The 22,366-nt window shown below is 36.3% G+C and overlaps 1 protein-coding gene across 8 annotated transcripts in view; it reads right to left on the bottom strand.

The window, feature by feature from the left end:
- The window catches only part of FBXL4 (F-box and leucine rich repeat protein 4), a 69,511-nt gene that overhangs the window by 31,584 nt on the left and 15,561 nt on the right, over positions 1-22,366 (bottom strand). For all 8 annotated transcript variants that reach the window (XM_074819498.1, XM_074819505.1, XM_074819501.1 and 5 more), the window contains 3 exons: positions 20,537-20,882; positions 12,782-13,026; positions 2,863-3,076 (listed from right to left, as the gene is read on the bottom strand). In XM_074819498.1, coding sequence (XP_074675599.1) covers positions 2,863-3,076; positions 12,782-13,026; positions 20,537-20,882 — 805 coding nt within the window. The remainder of the gene's footprint in view (positions 1-2,862; positions 3,077-12,781; positions 13,027-20,536; positions 20,883-22,366) is intronic.

Here is a 22,366-nt window from a genome sequence, read left to right as displayed (position 1 = left end):
TCAATTTTCTGCAGTGCATTTTCTCAGAATTCATCCATTAGTGTCACAGTAATCATATACACAGAAAAAGTACCACAAATACTTTAAATTTAAATGTTAAAAACAATTTTTCCTCTTTTTTTAGCATTAAAAACCAAACCAAAAAGGTATGAGTACTGCAATACACAGTCTGAGTAAGGAAATCCTACACCTGGGCAGGTACATGGGAGTTTGTTTTAATATAATCAAAATACCATTTCTTTTATTAAAATGTTTATATTGTACTTTTTATAAAGCATCATGCAAAACCAGAAACAGCTTTATCACGTACTGACAAAAAGAATGGAGAATCTTCATCCCATATCCTGTTATTTAATCACACACCCAAATTCACAACCAAAAGAACAAGTTATGCTATTTACCCGGATGTGCTCTAACACAATACTGCATTTTCAACAGAGATTGACAACTGTGGAGTAGGAAAATGATCCCTTTTTCACCGGTATCACAAATAATATGCAGAGAGAAGCCCTCCTCTAAAAGTCAATTAGAGCATTAAGTCCTATTTTGCTTTTCTTGTTCTCTTTAGTGTTGCCCCTTTTTAAAAAAAAACAAACATCACTTCACTTGAATTATTCAACTTAAGTGTTTACCTTGATCAGCTTTAACAATGAATTCATCAGACTGTTTACAAGCATAAAAGGCAGTCTCCCTCCTCATTTGACCTAATTCTACTATGCTTCAATTCCAGTGACTGCCTCAAATTGTGCTGTAAGATACACACAAAGACAATTATGATATCCCATTGAGGAACTCATTTTGGTGAACTTTTTACCTACTTGTTCTCTGCATATTCATTCCCTCTTCACATTTTGGCAGTTACATCAAAATCTCCAGTAATATCAGAAGCATATCACCCCAATTTTACATCAAGGTGGTTAACAACAGATGAACAGGGATGCCATCCTTCTGTCACAAAAAATGACAACACACTGATAATTATGATAGGACCTGTACTTTTGCCATTCTAGAACAGGATGTGAGAAGAAAATTTAGATCAAGTGACTCGGTGCTTTATTTTGTTTGTTCTCTGGGCTTTTTTAAAGAAAAAAAGCAAACCAGTGGTTTATTTAGGAAAATGGTGGACTAAATGGAATGAACAGATTTTTCTTTTGGATTCTTTTTTTTTGATTTTGAGACAGAACTTTTACAGAGGACCATAACACACACATCAGCTCTATTCTTCTCACCTTCTTTCTTATTTTCTCTTAACAGTCAGACACTTGTTATCAGTTAGAAGTTTTCCTTAGTGGATTCACAGCCTCAGACTCTTTTCTCCAAGCAGGTCCAGTTGTCAACAATACAATGCCAAACTCTTGATTAAACATTAGCATTGTTCGGTTGTTTGCTCCTTAGAAGCTCCAACAATGAAGACACAGTAGTAGCAGAAATTTCATAAAGACCAAGAACACTATTACAGTTCTTTGACAAGTTTTATAGAAGTCTAAATCACTTCAGAGCGTGCTTGATCAATCTAGCCTGTCTTTGCATCTAGACACCAGTTACTACCTAGCATCTCCATACCAGCTGAAGAGTACAGAAGGAATGGCAGCCTATTTTGTACAGAAAACCAAAGATTTGCATTAAGAGAAGCTAACGTTGAGAACGGCAATGTTATTTCTACGAATCTGTGACTTTTGTAACTAATACTCTAATTCAAATCCTGTGCTACATCTTCACTCTTCCCCTTTTACTTTTCCACCTGTGATGCACAACGTATATTAAGTGACTTCGTATTAACAAGTAACACAAAGGCATCCTCTCCAATTTACCTATTTAAATTTCTAGAAATTTCTCTTCCATGGTTTGTTAGGAACAGTGCCTTTTCTTTATACTTACATATAAAGTGGAAGCACAATCTTAAGTAAGCTTGATTATGAATGAATGTTCTTGTCAGCTACAAGCAGATGCATGTCCATACACATGAAAGGCACAAATGAATCTTCCCAATTTAAGGACTTCAAAGTCAGAAAATCTTTACCACTTACATTCAATCTAATTTCAAGCTCTGTTCAGCAAAGTGATAAGCTGAGAAATGACAGTTACCAATAATTTTCAGAGTATACCTCAGCTGCTGCACTATTACAAGCATGAAGTCTCAAACTTTAGACGTTACCTGAGTAATGTAGCTAGTGAGAAAGAATGAAATCGCTTCTGATTCAAACTGCTGCATTTACTGGATACAATATTTGTAAAACGTAGTAAGCTACAACAGTCTTCTCAACTGTAGCATGTAAAACCATTCCATTTAAAATTCGAAATGTGTTGCAGCAAACAATAACAACCCTGATTTGGGAAGCTGAGTAATTGTATAAAGAAGTAATTTTTACACTGTAAATGAAAAGTATTTTCAAAAATTTGTGTTCCACATCTCAAATACTGCTAACGTACAAATACAGTAGGAATCTAGTAATTAGTAAGTCATTCAAAAGGAGAGAATGCTGAGAATTACAGTAAGTTACTAAACATAGTAATTTCCAAATCATATTGATAAATACAGTCTGTCTGGAGTACACTTCAAAATAAGAGAAAAGCTTTCACAATTGTGATTTCACTACATTGCTTAAAACAGCTGGCGAAAAGTCACCAATCTTCCATGCAAGTTAAAACATGCAGGCTTTTTATTTATTTTTGTTAAATCTAGAAGCTATTTTGAAAATAATAAAAAAAGTATCTATGGTTTCTGAAACTACCTTTGAGTTTCCTGAATTCACCTTTGAATTTACATGCAAAATTCTAATTCACTTCATTAATGCAGAAAAAAATACAAATTTACCAGGATTGAAAGTATTTCTTGCAAAGGTTAAAAATACTTGTTCCTACCTCCACTTTTGTTCGGTAGAGAATGAGACGCTTTAGGCTGCCCACTTTGGCTATGTGGTTGAAAGCCTGAGGTGGTATTTTATCACATGATGAGAGATTTAATTCCTGAAGATGTGGACACATTTCAGTAATGACCTCCAAGCATGTTTCATTGAGGAAATGGCCACAAGACAACTCAAGACGTACTAGTTCAGAGCCACAAACTTTCAAGAACCTGTAAAAAACCCACATTTTAAGTGAAAAATAAACATACTTTCAGGTGAAAGTCTGAATACTGTCAAAACCTTAAGCATGTAAACCAGGAAATAGTTCCTTCCAACAACGAAAAGGCTACAGACCACAGTTCCTACATCACCTCAGTTAACTAACAGAAAACATTGGTTAGGTTAAAGAAAATTAATTATAATCACTCTGAAGAAGTTACTCCTGGATCAAATCTGTACCAATCCAGAAGAGACCAAACCAATTAGGTGTTGCATTAGAAAGCAATATTACAAAACCAAAGGTAGCCTGAGAGTCAAGACTGTTTCATCAATGTTAACTTGATACTGTACATAACCTAGATATTATACAATGTTTTGTACAAAGGAGTATTTGACTACATTTTAAGAAGGCTATATAATGCTGTACATGGCATAAGAAGGCTAATGTCACTAAAGGAGTTTTAAAAAACAACTTTAGCTTGAAAACAAATTGCAAAAGAATCACAGGGGGTGAGAACAGTATAGAGAGAGCTTTTTATTAAATTAACATTAGTCTTGAAAACTCTGTTTCAGTTTAGAAAGTTGGAACATGCTTCATTCTTGCCGTTTACTCTGAGACAACGGAGCAGAGTACAACACAGATAATGTTTGAAATGCTTTTAAACAATCCTCAAAGCCAATTTTGACAACGGCCTGCAAGTTTCCACCAATAATTTCATATTTCTCTATCTTAGAAAAATCTGCAAATGTAAAAATGAGGTTAAACAAATACTTTTAAATGGATGAAATATTCAGGAGAAGTATTTTAAGACTTCTAAGAAAAACATCTCATTCCTTTCATTAACAAACAAGTCAAAATCAACACTTCATAGCTGTTCTAGAACACAGAGAGTCCTAAGGACTATTTCACATGACTTTAATTGGAATTATAAAACTTTAATACGTTAGAAGACAAAATATCCAAATTTAGAAACTCTGATGGTCTGTCTCTGCATGAATTACACGTTCTATCAGGGATACTGTGTCAGAAATTCAAGCTCTAATATATCTAATCCAAGCTTTAATTAAAAACACATAAGCTTTTGTCCAATTTTATTGCAATGATAACCTTCAAACTGTAAATCAATCTCTAGGCTGCTTCTTCTTCTTAACAGGGAAGAAAACCCCAATGTTTGCCATAATTGTTGTACTTTATTTTAATAGTTTTTTCAGTAAAAAAACTAAGTTCCTACCCTATGGGCTGCAATGAGTTCCCCTTGTTACTTCCCAGAAAAATGAAATACTTGTGAGAGAGCATGAATTAGTTTCTCATAATAAATATTCTGATATGCTCTATTACCAGTTCTATCCTACAAAAACCTTCACGTAGACAAAGCAGCTTTAGGTTCTGACACTTTCACTGCAAAGTTAGTATTACTTCTTGGGTTTAACTGATACAATAGAAATGCCAGAGAGACATGAGGCTTCTGCTTGCACAAAAACTCCTATTGCTACAACTAAACGTGTATTGGCCTTCCCAAGACTTTGCTCCTGCTGAAATTTAGGATGAAATGGCTGCTGGTCTTAAAAGCAGACACGTTCAGGGATGCATTCCTCAGACACTAACAGTAGGACAGGACCTGAGTCTGTCTTTCAAGATCCAAGTTTTCAAACCTTCTCCTTTCCTTATTTTTTCATTACTCACTCAAGTCATACTTGTCATTCATCATCACCTTTCTGTATTCCTTTCATCTTGCACATTATGTGGCCTTAGTTTGATTATGCAGATCCTATGCAATATGGAGCAGAAAGGAGATTCCAGGGTGGCATCTCCATCCCTGAATGTTTCCAAGAGTCACCCAAAACCTTGACTGACCTGATCTAGCGTTGGGAACACTGGCACTTCAAGTGGGAGCTTGGAGTAGACCACCTTCAGAGGTCCCTAACATCCAACATTTCTATGAGCCTATGCAAACAGAAACAAAGAGAGGGTCTGAGACATGAAAGGGGAGACATAAGCCCCAGAGCCACAGGGGTTCTGCCAAGTATGGCCTTCAAATCTACTCTTCCACTATTTTTGTCTAACAGCAGTCTCTCTTTAGAATCTATTTTAGCCTGTAAAATCAGAGTTTAATCAAACACCAAGCACTTCTTTGCTGTTTTCATACTGGATACAGAGAATTTGCCTAGACTGGTAAGCCTTCTTATGGGAGTGTCAGAGCTGAAGTAACATGACCGTTCACAACAATTAACATCAGGTATTAAAACATTAACTGCTATTTTAAACTAGCAATAGAGTTCAACACTGCCATGGAGAAACACAGGATGGAAGTCCCCTGGAAATTAGAGTAGATACATATGGATTCATTGCTGATTACCAATTACCCAATTCCTCTATTTAATGAGTGCTTTAACAATACATTCACACAGCTTCTTTCAACAACAAATTATAACATTTGTTTGAATGGTGATATTTTCCATAAAATGTTGTCAATCGCCACTTATACCTCCAGCTTTTAATTTGCTAACAGATAAATATTTTATGAATTACTCCATTACAATAATGGATGTTAGGTTAACTGCCATATAATCTAACAGAGCTTGGCTATTACAAATGTTGGTACAGATCAACGCTTTTCTCGTTCTAGGACTATTATACACTACCAGGTCAGGGAAACACTCGGTTAACCCCCTAGACTTGGAGAACTCCAGGCTTACCAGCTTGAGGAGTTGTTCTCCTCATAACATTTTATTTAAATTCGTTACACTTGAAACACACAAGCAGAGCAAGCACAGCAACAGCAGTGAGAATTGCACTTAATGGCTTTGCTGCCTTTTTGGAAAAGCTTATTTAGGAGACATTAAACAGAAAGGTAAGGGAAATAAGGGACATGCAGCAGAGTACAAGAATGAGCTGACAGGCCTGAAGCGATGAACAGAAAGTGGAGGAATTTGAGGAAATCACCAACCAGCACAGGGCAGAGAACATTAGGCAGAACTGCAGAGTTCTCTGAATGATTAAGACACCCCAATCTTTGTTGCACTTAACAGGCTGCTCAGGACAGAGGTTTTTGCTAACGTCTTCTTACATGGATCTCCAAAGCCACATGGCGAGGTAGAAAATGGGTTCTCATAGTTTCAGAACAAACGTAGCATGGCCTTCATACTTCTGAAACCTAACAGACACTGGATGCCTGGCTATGACTTAGCTCATGTGAAAATAAACAAATCCAAAAAAAGCACCTTCTACCCAAATCAACATTTCTTCACATACCTCTCCTTTAATCAGTGAGGACTGACTGGTTCCTGTTTTTAGTCTCTCCTCCTTTCTGCACAGTCATCCATCCCTTTAGCTTTGCTTTTATTATCAATATTTTATACGCACAATTTCTGAAGTGATTTCCCTTCATCCCTTCGTGTTTGTTATGAAATTTGACTAAAGCTAGAATAATGTGAACATGTACATTTATTTTGCTAGACAATGGATTGGGCCTTTCTTTCTATATTTATCCTCATTCTAGACTACAGCATTTCAGGCCTTTTTTTTTTTTGGTTGTTTTTTTGAGTTTTGTTTTGGGTTTTTTTGGGGTGGGATTTTTTTTTTTTGGTTGGTTGGGGTTTCTTTTTTTTGGAGGGGGGGTGGGGGGGTGTGTTGGGTTAGTGGTTTTTTTAATGAAAAAAGCAATCTCATTTTCCATCACCTTCTCCTGCTCTCAAGAACTGCTGCTCATTTCACCCCACTTCAGCTTCAGGGAAGTAAGTTAGTCCTAGTGAAATCCTTCTGAAACACCAAATATTTCTATTAGCAGTTAGGACACCGTTTGCCCATGCGGATGTTAAACCCATCATGATCATGGCATCACTTAGTCTATTAACAACTTCCAATCTTGTAATTCATGTCTGTATCGTAAGCATATCCCATGAGCCAAAGATGATCCAAAATTAAAATATCAAGGTACAAGAAACAGCAATCTTCATGTCAGAACTGGTTGCGTAAGATCTCCCAAACAAAATTCTCAAAATACCTTTAAATATATGCTTATGCAGGTACTGAACACATCACATCTGCTCCAGTGGTTTCTAACGGAACTGCAATGGATCCAAAGCCTACACTTCACTGTTAGCATAATTATCCTCACTTACTCGATATCCCATGGTTCAAAGTTACTGAAAACTCTACAACAAGCAAGGATCACAGTCCAGTTCTCTCTCATCTACTCACCCGTCCTAAACAAATAGCTACTTACCTTTAGTACAACTATCCCAACAGGTTTTAATCATGCTGATTTTACCAAAAAGATTTTCAATGAAAATCTTAGTTACTCATTTTGTAGTCATTGACATATAAACCACTGAATCTGGTGTCCAAAAGTGGGGAGTGGGGAAGCAACTTCCATTTATGAACAACATAGGGCTGGATAGATTTTGTTTTTCTTTAGCACTTTCTCATGCAGTGTTACCTTATGCTAGCATCCAAATCCATTACTTGACAGAAATAACATTGCCCCATTTGTCTAGCCTTCCTTGGTAGATCCCTCCTAGAATCAGTATTTCAAACTACTCAGGTGTCCTGCTTTCCAGAGCCTGCCACCAGACAAGAATAATGTAAAAAAACCACTTGGATTTCATTCTTCCCCATCTTACTTCTACGATCTTGAGTCTTCTCTTTCTTACTGTAGTTCTATCTATATGACTACTCACACAAACTCAGCAAAGAACTTCATAATCTCAACCTGTCTTGCAGTTACAGTCTTGTATTTAATCCAGTGGTTTGAGGAATTACATTTTAATGTAATTCTTAAGGTCACGTTCAGGTATTTTTATATTCACGGTGATCCTTTTCCTTTCAGGACTGCTGTGTTACACAACAGCAGCAGCATCTAGTAGAGATAATTGTAATAAAAGTGTTAAGATTGGTATGACTGGAGAACAAATGGGTACATACAGGTCTAGAAGCACGAGAAAGAACAAATGGCAATACAAGGGCTGGTAGAGCAGGGTGTATTGGTGTAAACCAGATTAGCAGGTCATCGAGATCCTTGAATATATGTATGTGCAGTTTCTCACGACACGCGGATTAGGAGATGAAGGACAGGCGGCACAGGATGGTGAGACCACACGCTACACAAATCACTTTGGACACACATCTCAGTTGTCTTGGTGCATGCAAGTATGCATGCTTGAGAGAGAGACTGAGCAAAATAATTTTGCTTTTAAAATGACATCACCTTCCCTTCCTCTAAACTATTATAATTGTTACAATGTTAATTTCTACTCCAGCATGTATTACGCCTTTTTCCATTAGCAAACCTTAAAACACTGCATGCAAGTAGCGAGAATATTAAGTACCTGATCTCAGGCTTTTCTCAACATAGCTTAAACTATTTCAATAAAAACATGCACAACAAACATTACTACTTAATCTCAATTTTTCCTAAAAAACTGTAGAAATTAAAGTGAGAGACATGATTTTTAAATTGAGAATCCCTATAAAGTCACACATTACTCCTATTTTCTGTGACTGAGTATTTGATGTGTGTTTCAGTAATTTCTCTGACCTTCCTGCTAGTTTGATTTGTAGCAAAGTCTCACCAAGTTAAATGTTGTCAAAATACACCTCTATTAACAGCAACTAAAGCCCTCAAACATTAATAACAAAATTGTTTAAAGAAATATTCCTGGATGTGCTTGACATGCAAACACTGTGCCACTAACCTGAAAATAAAACATTGTTAATTCATTTTCACAGTATAAAATGTTAGAAGTAAATAAAAATCCTAATAGCTCAGATATTTCGAGCAGAAGAGTTTAACCAAGCTAATGACATTATCTGTGATAAAAAGAAATCTGCATGCAGAACTCTGTTTTTAAACTGTCATTGTCCTTGAGCTGTTTAAGCTTCAGAGCATTTATTCAGCATCTCGATATTTAGTATACATCCAGCCAACTTGCCTCACTGTTCCTATATAGGTCTTACCCTCCCACACTGATATTCCTCTGGCATGAAGAAACCCACCATACCTCTAATGCCAAGAGAAATGCAGCACTGCTTATATAATGCTTGCTGTGAAATCTTTGTTTATTCCCTGCCACTTTGCATTCCAGACACTTGAGACTGCACAGATACTCATTTCATTTGTCTTTCACTTTTCCGTATACTTCTAGTTCAATCTAAACGATAAAGTTTAGTTAATTTATATTATATGCTGAAATGAAAAATTTATGATAGTCATTTTTAGCCCTAAGGAGTAGATGCTATCAATAAGTTAAAATACCTTCAGCTTTGCCTCGGGATGTTCATATGCCTGAAGCATTTTATCTTCTCATGATAATACAGTATTTGCTTCAGTCACATTTCTTAAAATGACTCTTTTTAAAAATTTCCTACTTTAATACACTTTTGCAAGAAAATATATATTTTCAATTATTTCTTACAATCATGTCTATACGAACCTTTTAAAGCAACACACAAATTTACACAAGCTACTTCTTTTAAGACTGTCGTAAGAAACCACAGATAAAACATTTTTGAAAGATTTTTTCCAAAATAATATTCAAGCATGAGTAGCATTTAAACATGCCCTGACTTGCAAAAATCATAATCTAAACTGCATAGTTGTAAGAATGAAACTACCAGTTTTGAATTCAACAGTGCCAACTGTAATGCCAAATGCTGAGAAAAGTGCAAAAATAAAGAAAACAAAATAAAAACAAGGCCCTGTAAAAGTGAAATTCTGTTATCTATGAGAATAAGGTATTTTGGTTTTAGCATTTTGCCATTTCTATATTGCAGCAATTTGTAGTGTTTGTGAAGTTATTTACAAATTTCATTTAGCCAATGTTTTTTCTCCTTGAATTGGCAAATATAGGTTGACCTTTCAAAAACAATACAACAGAGTCCTTCAAATTGTTATAAATTATAGGCAGAATTCTCTACACCTCCAAGCAGTTGGCTTGACAGCCACTCCTGGTCTCTTATGCATCAACTTTCACAAAATTTATAAATCTGAAGTATTGGAACAAGCAGTTGAGGGTCATTTCAACTCAACCTCAAGTTACAAGTTTTCACCAATTAAATCCAAAATAAAACATGCACAGCTTGGTGTTCTACAGGCACACCGCATTGCCTTATTTTAAGATTTCCTTTGCAGAAAGAAATAGAGAATATCAAGACCAGAGAGGGAGCCAAAGAGAGCAGGATAAAGAGAAATCAACAAACTGATTCAGAAACATTCATGCAGTAGGCAGCAAGAGAAGATTTTACACTAATAAATGCAGTGGCATACATCATCTGTTAGGTATAGAAACAGACAGGAATACTTAAGTATTTAATTTCTGCAAAGGACAATTACAGTCTGAAAAGGTGAGTAAGCTTTCAGTAACAGTAAACATCCACAGGTAACTGATAAAAGCAGTAATGCACTCTCCCCAGCCAAGTGAGAACCTCCACCGCAATACTCATTCTGAAAAATAAACTGGAAAGAAAATTTAAGTGTGAAACAGAATTCCTAGGAAAATCAAAGTACCTCCATGCTTTGGAAACTCTGTTTTGGGTATTATCACCCAAAAGTTCCTCCTGGCTGAGGAACATCTAGAAGTTCAACAGAAAAAATTATGGGAGTTCCTGACTACATGTCCTGGATGCTGCAATATCCACATGGTGGTGGTATCTTAACAACAGCCAGGGCAACAGAACCAAAACATTAGTTAACAGATTTCTCCTTCGAGGAGCAGTATCGCTTACCAGGAAGCTATTTTTTGGAAGAAAGTTACTTTAATGCTTTTGAAAAGCAAGTGTTGTTCTAATAAGACTCCTGTATTAATAGATGCTTCCATAGAAAATAAGCAGCAAAATTTCCTTTCCTGAAGGCTAGCAAATTTGACAAACTAGCTGATGAAGAATGTCAAAAGGAAAATTTCTGTTTGGAAATTTTGCTAGAAAACACACTACTACAAAACAAGGAGTTGCAAAATTATTTCTATATTAGGAAAAAGAGAACTTCCAAAACCAGACCTAGTTACAGTGGAGATTTTTGATTCAGAGTCAAAATTCTGAGCAGAAGTCACACCTGAAAATTATTTAGCTTACCACTTTGTTTCAAAAATTTACGACTGAACTGCATCTCCCATTCCCAGACTGCATATATTTCTTCCAAGAAATTTTTTTCTAGAAATACAGGTAACTTCACAATTGTATCAATGTCCAAGAACACTTTTCCCCCTTGTTACAAATAATTATCACCTGCTATAATGAATATAAATTGACCCTGTTTATTCACAGATTATTAATAATCAATGAATATTTATTATTTTAGAAATGCTGACTACATGTAAGTGCTGCTATCAGATCAGCACAGAAGTAAAAAAAAAGTCATTAGCAACAAAGACATTTTCAACTAACTGAAAGTCAGAAATGCCAGAACTGCAAGTTTGTAATTCTCTGGATTTGGACATTCACTTCATTAAAGACTACAAAAATTTTTAGCAGCACTGCATGTTAAGAAAAAAAAATCATGAACATTAAAAAGAATTACCATGAAGATGCACATACTTTAAGTTTTAAAAAGACAGATTTAATGGCTAAGCATCAGAAAGCAAGCACTTCACGATTTGAGAGTTGAATTCTTAATTAAAGCTGGCATATTTATCCTCCGCATAATGTATCTAATATGAAATCCAAATTTAGGAGGAATATTTGTATCCCATCCAACAACTAGCTGATGTCTATCTCCTTTTTCTACCAAACAGCACAGAAGAGCATAGGGTGCTTGGATTATACTGGAAGGTCAGGAAAAAAGGAAGTGACATTCTCGTCTTGACAAAGTATTTCTTCAAATTATTTCACTTCCCCAGGGAAGGCACCCAGGCACCAAAGGAAAGAAAATGTTTGAATATTTGATTTAACCTTTCTATTCCAAAAACAAATGAGAGTTAGGACAATTTTTTTTAGATATAGTGAACATTTCTGTTTCTTATCAATCAAGTTCTGCTTTCACCTGTCATTGCTGATTACCTTAGTTGAAGCAGCAATTTTTGCTTAAATTAAATGCATTGATAGATGCTGTTTAACTAATGCAAACGAGCAAAGAAGTAAGAAACGATATGTTAAAAAAGCAGAGAACATGACTGTTATACAGAGAAGAATCCCTGTGAATTTGCTATTTTAATGACCTACAGCACAGTCATATTTTCAGCTTAGTGGAAGATGCACACGCAAACCCCCTGTTTCCCAACAGGGCTAATGTTCTAAATAATTTTTATGAAAATATTTGCATTTACATTGCACTCCAGTGATTACTTAGGGCCCATACCTTGTAAGCATGCACTGTAATCAGTTTATTACTGCAGCCTCTCTAATACAGTCCTATTGATGACTCATCTGTACAAAGAACAACCGCAAACAATTTCTTCGTGAGACAGACTTGACAGCTTGGTTCTAGTGGAGTCTTTTAGAAGCCCGGGAGAAAGCAAAACACTGGTCTCCCTGGAAGAAGTCTTTCAGCCATAAGCAGTTTGGCACACGCAGACTCCACATACTGAAATGGACTTCCACTGCTGTATCCAGTATCTCTTGCTGGTTTAACTGTTGTTTTCTTTCTACATCAATCACACACTTTTTATAGTAAATCAAAGACATTTCTTGTCTTTTGATAAAGTTTCAAATACTTAATGAAACTATTGTGCAGCAGCTCTGCAAACAGAGCTTGTCAAAATACTTCTGTATGTTTAGCACTGACCTGCTAAATCCAGAAACAGAGATGGCTCCCCTGTTTCCAGTCCAAGATAAATTCAGCCACTGGATGAGAGTGCAGCGAGACTGTAGGTATTCCAGAGATGTGTCATTAATCCTTGCCCAGTAAGGTTGTAAACTGAGATGAATGTACTGTAGAGGATCACAGCAATGTTGATATAGTAGCTTACAAGTTTGCGCTAGTCTACACAGGTCTGGTACTGTAAGGTGACTCAAAATCAACTGGATGAGCTATATTAAAAACAAAAAAAAGTCACAAATGGTCATATAGCACTTGAAATGTTAAGGAATAAGAAAGATGTTCTAACTTCAAAGAAAAGTAAATCCTTTCACTTAAAAGTAACTTCCAAATAAATCATTGATTAACTATTAAATAGGACTGCACTGCCTTCTCAATTTGACAACATATTAAACAAGAAAGGAAAAAGCAGATCAGCATATGAAAGTGACAGGAAGCTTTCGTATTAGAAGTTTCTTTACCCATGCTAATTTAAACAGTGATATATATGTAAACACTATGTTTACATATATCACTTCACAATGTCTACACTGTCGTTGATCAGAACACTGAATTGGCATTCTCTTTCTTTGGATTTGTTTTTTAAAATGGTAGCATTTTTGCACAGTACATGGAAACACCATACCATGTTCCAGTTTCCCCACACCTTGAACTGATTTCAGATTTATTCCTCTCTACCCCCTTGCTTTAAAAATCAGTGTTTCGGCTTCTACCTTATATCCTCTCTCATCCATGCTGGACTCTGCAACTAGGTAAAAATTCCAACATATTCAGATCTTCTTTTACAAAGTAATCTCCTTACTGCTGTAATACTTTGAGAACATTTCTGTTCTATGCCAGAATCAAATCTGAAAGGCAAAACCCCCTTCTTCCTTTATCAGACTGAATCATCTCAGCTTCAGAATAATCACCAGTCCTTCTGATGATGAAACCACTATACGTGTTTTTGTAATGACTTATCTCACTCAGAAATTAAGAAATATACCCCATTTCCTATCATGCTGTGTTTTCCTTTCTAAAGGAAGATCACCACACAGACACATAAATGCTCGCTTTAGAAAATACAAAAATGCTCCATAAAAAAATCTCCTTTAGCTTAGAAACTGAGAGGAAAATGCACTTGAAAAATGAAATCTAAAAATTAATGTTTACCAGGGCAGTCTTTAACAGGTATAAGCACCTGCCCTCAAATTATGTAACCAAAATTGACTAAGTATTTTCAAGCAGAGTGGGACACAATAACTTGCTGAAATGAATCAGTGTAAATTAAAAAAAAAAAACAACAACAAAAAAAACCCACAAATCATCTTAAACTGAAGAGTCCTGTGGCCCTTTCAAAATACCATAATGTTTCATTTTAATGTTTTATAAGGATTCGTAAGACAAACCCGCCAAAAATCAGAATAAAATGCTTGACATAAAATGAAAACGAAGCTTTTCGTGAGATCCAAACAGATTGCACTTCCAATGTACCAGTTTATTATGCAGCTAGCTTCCGCCTCCCCTCCTCCCCCCTTCATTTTTGAAAGAGAAGAAATAAGAAAACAATCCAACTTCCTGCAAAATGAAAAATGTTACTTCCTACTCAGCTCCAGATTTAGTATTTGGATTTCAAACACGATTTACGACTCTTCAAAAAATTCAACTTCAACTCCAGTGCCAAAATACAGTGTTTGCATATACTCCAGTTTCTCTCAAGCTTGATTTCAAGCCTTCCCTCTTCCCTTCTCCTTGCTCCTCCTTTCCCCTAAAAACAGCCCAGGCTTTTTGTCTCTGCAGGTGCCTGGAACCCTCACCTCAGTTTGATGAAGAGAATCTGTGTAGACATTGCAATGAGACAGCAATATATATGAAAATATATATGCATATATAATAACTGCAGTTAATATATTATAATCAACAAAATTTCCTCCCAACTGACATTAAGGTTGTTGGCATTTTGGTATCTGAGAAAGAGCAAAATAGCTAGGAGCTAACATAGATATAATCCCAACTTAGTTATCTTGATTTTTGTTTGGCTCAGACCCACACTTCAGCTTAAAAGTTGCTTAACACAGTTTTGTTATTCTAATAGTAGATACCTAAACATATACCTATTTTTCTAAGACCATCAATTAACTTCAAATAATTTTAAATATTCTGAAAGACAGCTTCAAACTATTTTGCAGTCTTTCAGCTATTCCACACTATGTAAGCCACCTAAATACCTATTTTATGAATGTCTCTTTCCTCAGATTTTTCCCATGCTTATTTAGTAAGTCTTCTAGAGCAGAGAGCTCAGCAACAAAGGCTGCACAGCTAGCTAAATTTATGTCTACAATTAATGTGGTGTAATAATGTCTGATAAAAACAAAGTAACACAAATTTTGTTCAATGGAAAAAAAAGTTATTTTGTAACTTCTGAGCGGTAAAGATAATGGTGAATGACACTATAAATGCCTTGCCAGTGTCCCTCTGCACTAAATGATGACTTCAATGAGTATTTCATAACATATAGGATGCTGCAATCTTTCCACACCTGAGATGAAATCTCTTACCACATGAACATCTTAATCATAAAAAATAATCCTTCTTTATTTTTTACTGAAATTATACTACTTCATCTAGAATGAAAAAAATACAATGAAATGTCACTACTGTGACATTAAGATATAAAGTACTTTTTTTCTGGCTTTTGATTAAACAAAGATAACAGGTTCCAAACCTACAGGCTAATAGCCATTAATCACCGTTAATCTGGAGTCTGGTGTCTGTCAGAAATTTGTTTTTTATGTATGTGTATCCTAGCATAAAGTACAATTTGATACCATAATAAGTATGTGACATGATGTGCTGTATTGTGCTACACTGTGTTCATGGTGATTCCAAGAATGCTGCAGAATTATCTGCTTTGAAAACTAATTTTATAACACAGTTTCTCGCAAACAGCTGTTTTTACTCTGCATTTATGAAAAATTATGCAACCATTATTGTTTCACACTTTCTTATAACATCAGTAAAAAACACCCCAGATTATTGGAAAAGCAATACAAAAGAGTATAAAGAGGAAAACAAAATGTAATTTATACGACACTGATTGCCTTTTTAGGTTATGATGAACCAAAAGTACAAAAGTACCTTCCTCTCCTATTTCCAGGGCAAACATGGCACATAATAGCAGTAGAGGTGCAGTGAGATCAACATCCACTACACTGAGAACTTCCAAAAACTGGAGGTTTCCAAATCATAATTCTCCACAATTCAACAAATGGCAGTATACAAATTCATTGTGTGCTGTTTGAGCACAAAAATGATCCTGATTCATAACTGATCCATGTGTGTTTTATCATCATCATACTCCCTGATTGTACCATCTTATATATACGCATATATTGTGAATTATCAATTAAAAAATGTAACATCTTAAAAAACCCCAGACATCTCACCCACTGCAAAGTTCGCTTATTAGCTCAGACAGGATCTCCATCACACTCTTCAATACATGTGGTAAAACTTTACCAATGGCATAGCTCCTAATAGTACTTACGTACCCAAAAGCTTCTCTAGCTTTTTTTAAGCTTTTTTGCTGACTAACAGCAAGCAATAACCATTTGTACCAAATAAAATACTTTCTGTGGCTAGAACACAATAATGCAGAACTTGCTTTGGTCAGAAAATAATGCTTGGACGCTGGTCAAACCTAGAATATCTACACTTTCTACAGATTTCCTCTTTCGGTTCTTCAACATGAGTCCCTTCAATATGAAAATATGTTGGCCTATACAAACCACTCATTCAGAAATATGCAAATGAATGACGTGCAATTTTTTTTCATTCTGCAGCTAGAGCTGCCACAGCTTGGACTCTAATTAGAATTGATACTAAGACATGTTCAGATAGGATATGCGCGCAAAAAGGCAAAGAGAGAAGGCAGGAAGGAGAAGATGGTATTCTTGGGCTTTTGACATTCCTCAACGTAGTTTAAGAGAACAGAGTCCCTAGCTCCATGATCCTATAGCTTGCAGCAGCAAATACATACACATTTAATAGCCCACATGAACACAAGGGGATCTTGCAACTGTTTCACAAAACACAACTATTTAAAGTCTCTCTTATCTATATTCCACTCTGCTTTGGCAGAGTAGGCTTTACATCACCAGGCTATAGGTTCTGATCCTCTCAGCAATGGAAGGCTATAAAGGCTTTAAGCCCCTTCTTGAATCAACGAACAGAAAAGGATCCTACTGACACTGCACGATCAAATAACTGAAACTCCAGGAGGGCTAAAGCTGGAGAGATCTTCTCCATGTGTCATTGCTCAGAGTCTAGTCTGCTGTAGCAACTGGAAGTGTATTGGCCATTATCTGAAGGAAATCTTGTGCCATGTAGTTATTAGCTGTTAAGACAGCTTTTAAGACCCTCATGAGTTTCTCTTTCCAAAGAGAGGCATAAAATCTTGCTGATTATCTGGAAGCCTACAAATATTTGTTCTGTAAGAAGTTTACTGTTGAGGGAAAAAAAGTGTATGACACTTAAAAAATGCTCATGCTTATTGCTCCAACTCTTTTAAGTATCGTTTAAGGGATGCAGATCTTACATTCAAGACCCATTTTCCCAGAACATAGGTGCCAAATCCACATTTAGCGGTGAAATTCACTTCCCCAGTAGACATGAACAGCTCATAAATCTTGTAGGCAGCCTTAGGAAAAATTGGCTTCAAGGAATGACAAAGATGTCATTTATATCTTTTTATATCAAAATTTATATTAAAAAAAATCTTTTGGACTGCAGCATGCAGTATTTCTCCTGACTCTTCTCTATAAAGAACAAAAGTTAGGTTCTTGGTACCTGGCACATCTTGGTGAGTCTCAAACTGCGCAACAGGTACGTTGTGGCAGGTATTCTCCACATTTCTCACAGGCTTTTAACTTGTTCATGCCTTCAGGTCTCAAACATTCCTGCAAAGTCTGCTAGGACTAAGGCCTTCCTCCTTCCACTTTACAAGCAGCACAAGTTAGTCAAAGGTAACTGGGAAGACACACAAGGATATGAAGTGTCTCCTAGAAAATCCTTCCTCAATTTTAAGGTAATTCTGGAGAACAGATGATAGTATAAGTACTTCACAGCTACTAACTGCTGGTTAACACTGTCCAGGAGCAGGGAAGGAAAATTCTCTCACCTAGTTCATCCAAGATTTCACTTCTAAGGAAATCTGTGCCCCATCAGTTGAGCATTTTTCTCTTTTGCTGGCAGGAGCACTCTGAACTCTTACAATGTTTTTAGAGCTCACACTGCAGCAAGCCATTCCTAATGTCATTCTGAAGAACAACTCAAGTCTATGAAAGGATAGTCTACGGAAGTTTCAGAAAGACGACGAAGGCAAAACAAAGGCTGGAGGAACTGCTGCTTACTTTAAGATTAGCACAGAAGGCCATTCAGCCTGTGTATTTTGTGAATTATGGAGGGTAGTATGAAAAAGCCTGAAACAGCTCAAAGAATAGGCATATGTATGAAGACTAAGGCCAGTTAAACGTTCACAGTCAACATGAACGTATAAAAAGATACAATTTTTCATGTAATGTATCAATCAAAACTGGAAGGAATCAGCGGTTGCCTTACTTCACCATTACAAGGTTCGAACACTTCCCAGAAAATCTGACACTTGTCAGTCTTGAAGACAGTATGCACAGTACTGTTCCCATATCTGATGTAGTAAAAAAAAGTCTTACTGCAAAGTACAACATTTTTGTTGTTCTGATACCCAAACCTTCCAGCTGGACCAAGAAAGTAGGAGACAGGGATTTCTGCTGTTACAAAAACAGTCCAGAAATAATATTTTGTAGTTTTCTGATAAATATTCCACCCATATTTTCAATTTCTTTAAATCAAAGCAGAAGAAAAAAAATGTGCTTGGTATTGATAGACCATATAAATGCATTCATGAAACCAAGCATGTTAAAAAATGGATAAAAAAGGAAGCTGGTACACAAACAGGAAAGCAGAAAAGCACAATAAAGTACGTGGAGGCAGAAGTTCATAGGAGTAACAGGACTACACAAATACTTTCTAAATTATACCTTAATACATATAATCATGGAACAGAAAAGAGATTAATTAATCTCTCTGGTAGTCTACTGTACTACAAATCAATTTATCCAGCCTTTTCAAACAACACTTCCTAGATTTAAATCAAGTTTTCTCTATAATTAATTTCTTTGAATGACTAAAACCAACACATTTTCAAACTTTCAAACAGTTATACGTTTTAAGATGTTCTGGAATCAACTGCACCTTTGCATATGCAAAGTGCTTTCTTTACTTCAGCACTGACATACAAGCACCGACAGTAAAATATATTAAACACTATACTGACTCTGGGGAAAAAAACCCCACTAGAGCTAACGCAGGATGAAGTTAGTATCCTCATTTATTATTCCACTTCCAAAGAGAAGATAAATACACAGGAGGAAGATGGAGAGAGTTGTTACATTCTCTTCCTCTCTTTCCTCTTTCCAAGCACAGCAAACTTCTGCAGGTTACTAGGGCACATGGTCACTCAACCATGGCCTTCACATGCCAAATTGGGGTAGAGACAGAAGATGTGACAAAACCAAAATACTATTTGATTAAATCACGTATTTCTGAAAATGCCCTGAAATCCGTGACAGCATCTCTCACCATCCTCCCTTTGCTTTCAAAATCGAGTTTGAATTACGCTTTTAAGCATTTGACGAGTTACCGCAGTAAACAAACACTTGCTTCTTTTGCCAGACCGCAGTACACTGAAGAGCAGGAACAATCATGTCTCTGTCCAAGTCCAGAGGTCTGACAGGCAAGTAAAGGCTCCTTTTCACTATGTGCAAACCCAGTTTATTTCAGGAGAGAAGAAGATGATTATTTCATGTCTCAAATCTTACTCTAGCTAGGGTACTACCCTCCATAAATGGCTACACCCCACTGAGAATTTTCTGGCCTGCACACAATATTCAGCAATCATACTTCACAAGCTCATTATACTGGAAATTACAGGAAAGAAAATATTTATCTACACAGACTCTGAGCACACTTGCAACTGCCCCACTGCCAGGGGATATGAAAGTAGTTTCTTCACAACTGTTTTCTGTGCTAATGATAGAACAAAAAGTAGCAAACATCAGATCAAGACAGAAGTCCAGCTGTAACACTTTTCACCCGCACTATGAATCAGAATTTAGATGGAAGAAGCTTACTTCATAATGAGATGAAAATTTTATGGCAGTTTCAAGAACAAAGTTGTGGGTTTTTGTAAGAGAGATAACAGAAAAAGTAACTTTTAGCCTGTTACAAACTATTTCCACTCCCAGATCTTGGTTCTATCTTTTCATATCTCTTTTACACATCATCTTCATCAAGCACAAGGACTAAAACTGCTGGAAAACTGCCAGAAACTTCTAAATTCAACAGCTAGAAATCCAAGGCTAGAATAACTGGTGTAAAAACTGTTGTGTGAGTGGACAGATTCTTGAGAAATAAAAGTGCAATAACTATGCAAATACCAGCTAAGCAGCTTGCTAATATCCATCCATGGAAGTAGTCAGATTCACATAATTCAGGCATAACTACAGTAACCACAGAAGATTCACAAAAGAATGCAGAACTCTTAACTGGAAAAAAAAAAAACAATCTTGACCAGTACCCTATAAAGCACCTTTGCACCCTTAACGATCAAGGCAAATACATTGAGTATAAACATGCTTTTCATACCTCGTAAGGCAGTTTATCAAAATATCCGTTAGTTGGCCATTCCCTGAGGGTAACAATGCTGAACTGTTTATTAAGGGTGTCCATTCCACAGCCATATTTCTCTTCATCCTCATCTTCATCAATATCATTCATGTCAATCATCGAAGTCTTAAGTGAAAGCACAGGTCTCTCTTTCACACCATGTAGTACTACAGCATCCAATTCAGTATAATAGTCCAGAAGAGAGCTGTTCACTTCCAGTCGGATTAAGTTTGTGGGAAAGTTTATCTGTTTGATACAAGGTGTGAATTGCCGAGCCTGAGGACCATTCACCTTTGTAGGTGCCTCGGACCAAAGAATTTCCCATCTGTGAAAGAAAAATTGCACACACAGACAGTATAAAGATGAAAATCAAAGTTGCTAAAGCAATTCCTGAACACAGTAAGAGTGGTTCTGTCAGAAGTATTAAACAAGTGAGAAAAGCGGTTGAAAAGACAATGAAAATTATGTTTTTCCTAGACTGGGTCAATATCCTAAGGATGAATTTAACAGGGCACCCTAATGCACGACCTCTGCATATTTTCTCTGCATTCCTAACAAAACAAGCTGTATACTCATAGTCACACACTTGTGTTAGAGTACTGTTATTTATGCACAAGTTGTTCTAACATCTCACAGGTAAGGCAATCATAACAAATGGATTACAGATGTCTTTACAATGATGGCACGTTAGTGTAAGTATGCAGGGAACAGTCTTGCCATGTAACCCAAATATACAGGCAGTTAACCTCTCTTATTTCCCACAAAAGGTTTTCACAAAAAATAATTAAGTCAAAAAAAACCCCACAGCTCAGATTCTTTAACATCAAACCTGTTTAAATTGCAGCATTACAAATTATTTAAAAAATAATCTAAACTTTGTTTGTCTAGGTAAGCAAACTATTCTTTTTAAAAGTAATTCACTGTCAAATTACCAAAGAAAATAGAATCTTCAAGTTATTTTTGAAAGGGTCCTTTGCAAAAAACATTACAATTTCCAAACTGCTAAACTGAAAAGTTTTTCTCCTCTTTGGTCCAGTGACAGAAGGAGGTTCAGGGCATGCACAGACCTTCCATACATAAATCCTTACTTCCACACACAGACATCAAATCTCCTCCAGTAAATGACAGTGAAACTTGCTGCCAATTGAGTAATCTGGAGAATCAAGTCTTAGGTCTTCAGTGCTTCCAAATTTGCCAAAAGGCCTGAAAACAGAAACATGCTCTTTTTATCTGCACAGGTTCTCATCCAGTGAATGGATCTTAGAGGGCCTTCAGTCACTGATGCCCATCTTTTCCTCCCTCAAGTCTTAATTCCTAAAGAAGGAAGCCTTCAGCAGCACCACTGCTACTCCCTTTGACAGTACACTTAACAGCAATCTCTGTGTCCCATGGGCATAACCCAGACACTTCCATACTTACTCCATCTCTTCCCAATCACCCCAGCCCCAGTTTCAAGGATTTCTCTCAGGCTACTTGTCCTGTTACATGCATCACAAACGTTGTATCTGCTCCCCAGTACCTCAGCATCTCGGCTTTCCCTACCACATACCACTACTCTGAACTTACAAGTATTGCTCAACACCGACACTGCAAAACACATGGGGAAAAAAAAATTAATTAAAAAAAAAATCAAACATGCTTTATTTTCCAGAAACAAATGCTCAAACTTTGGTCATCATGACAGAAAGTAAAACATATACAAGGACCTTCATTAAAACATAGCACGCAGTATAAATAAGGCTTAGAAGCTTGATATTTGCTACTATTTCCAGGATAGGAAAATTAATCCATATCAACTGAAATTTCCAT

The sequence above is a fragment of the Strix aluco genome, chromosome 3, assembly GCF_031877795.1.
Source record: "Strix aluco isolate bStrAlu1 chromosome 3, bStrAlu1.hap1, whole genome shotgun sequence".
NCBI classification, from domain to species: domain Eukaryota; kingdom Metazoa; phylum Chordata; class Aves; order Strigiformes; family Strigidae; genus Strix; species Strix aluco.
Note: the sequence above shows the minus strand (reverse complement) of the source record. Positions and strands in the feature narration are given on the sequence as shown.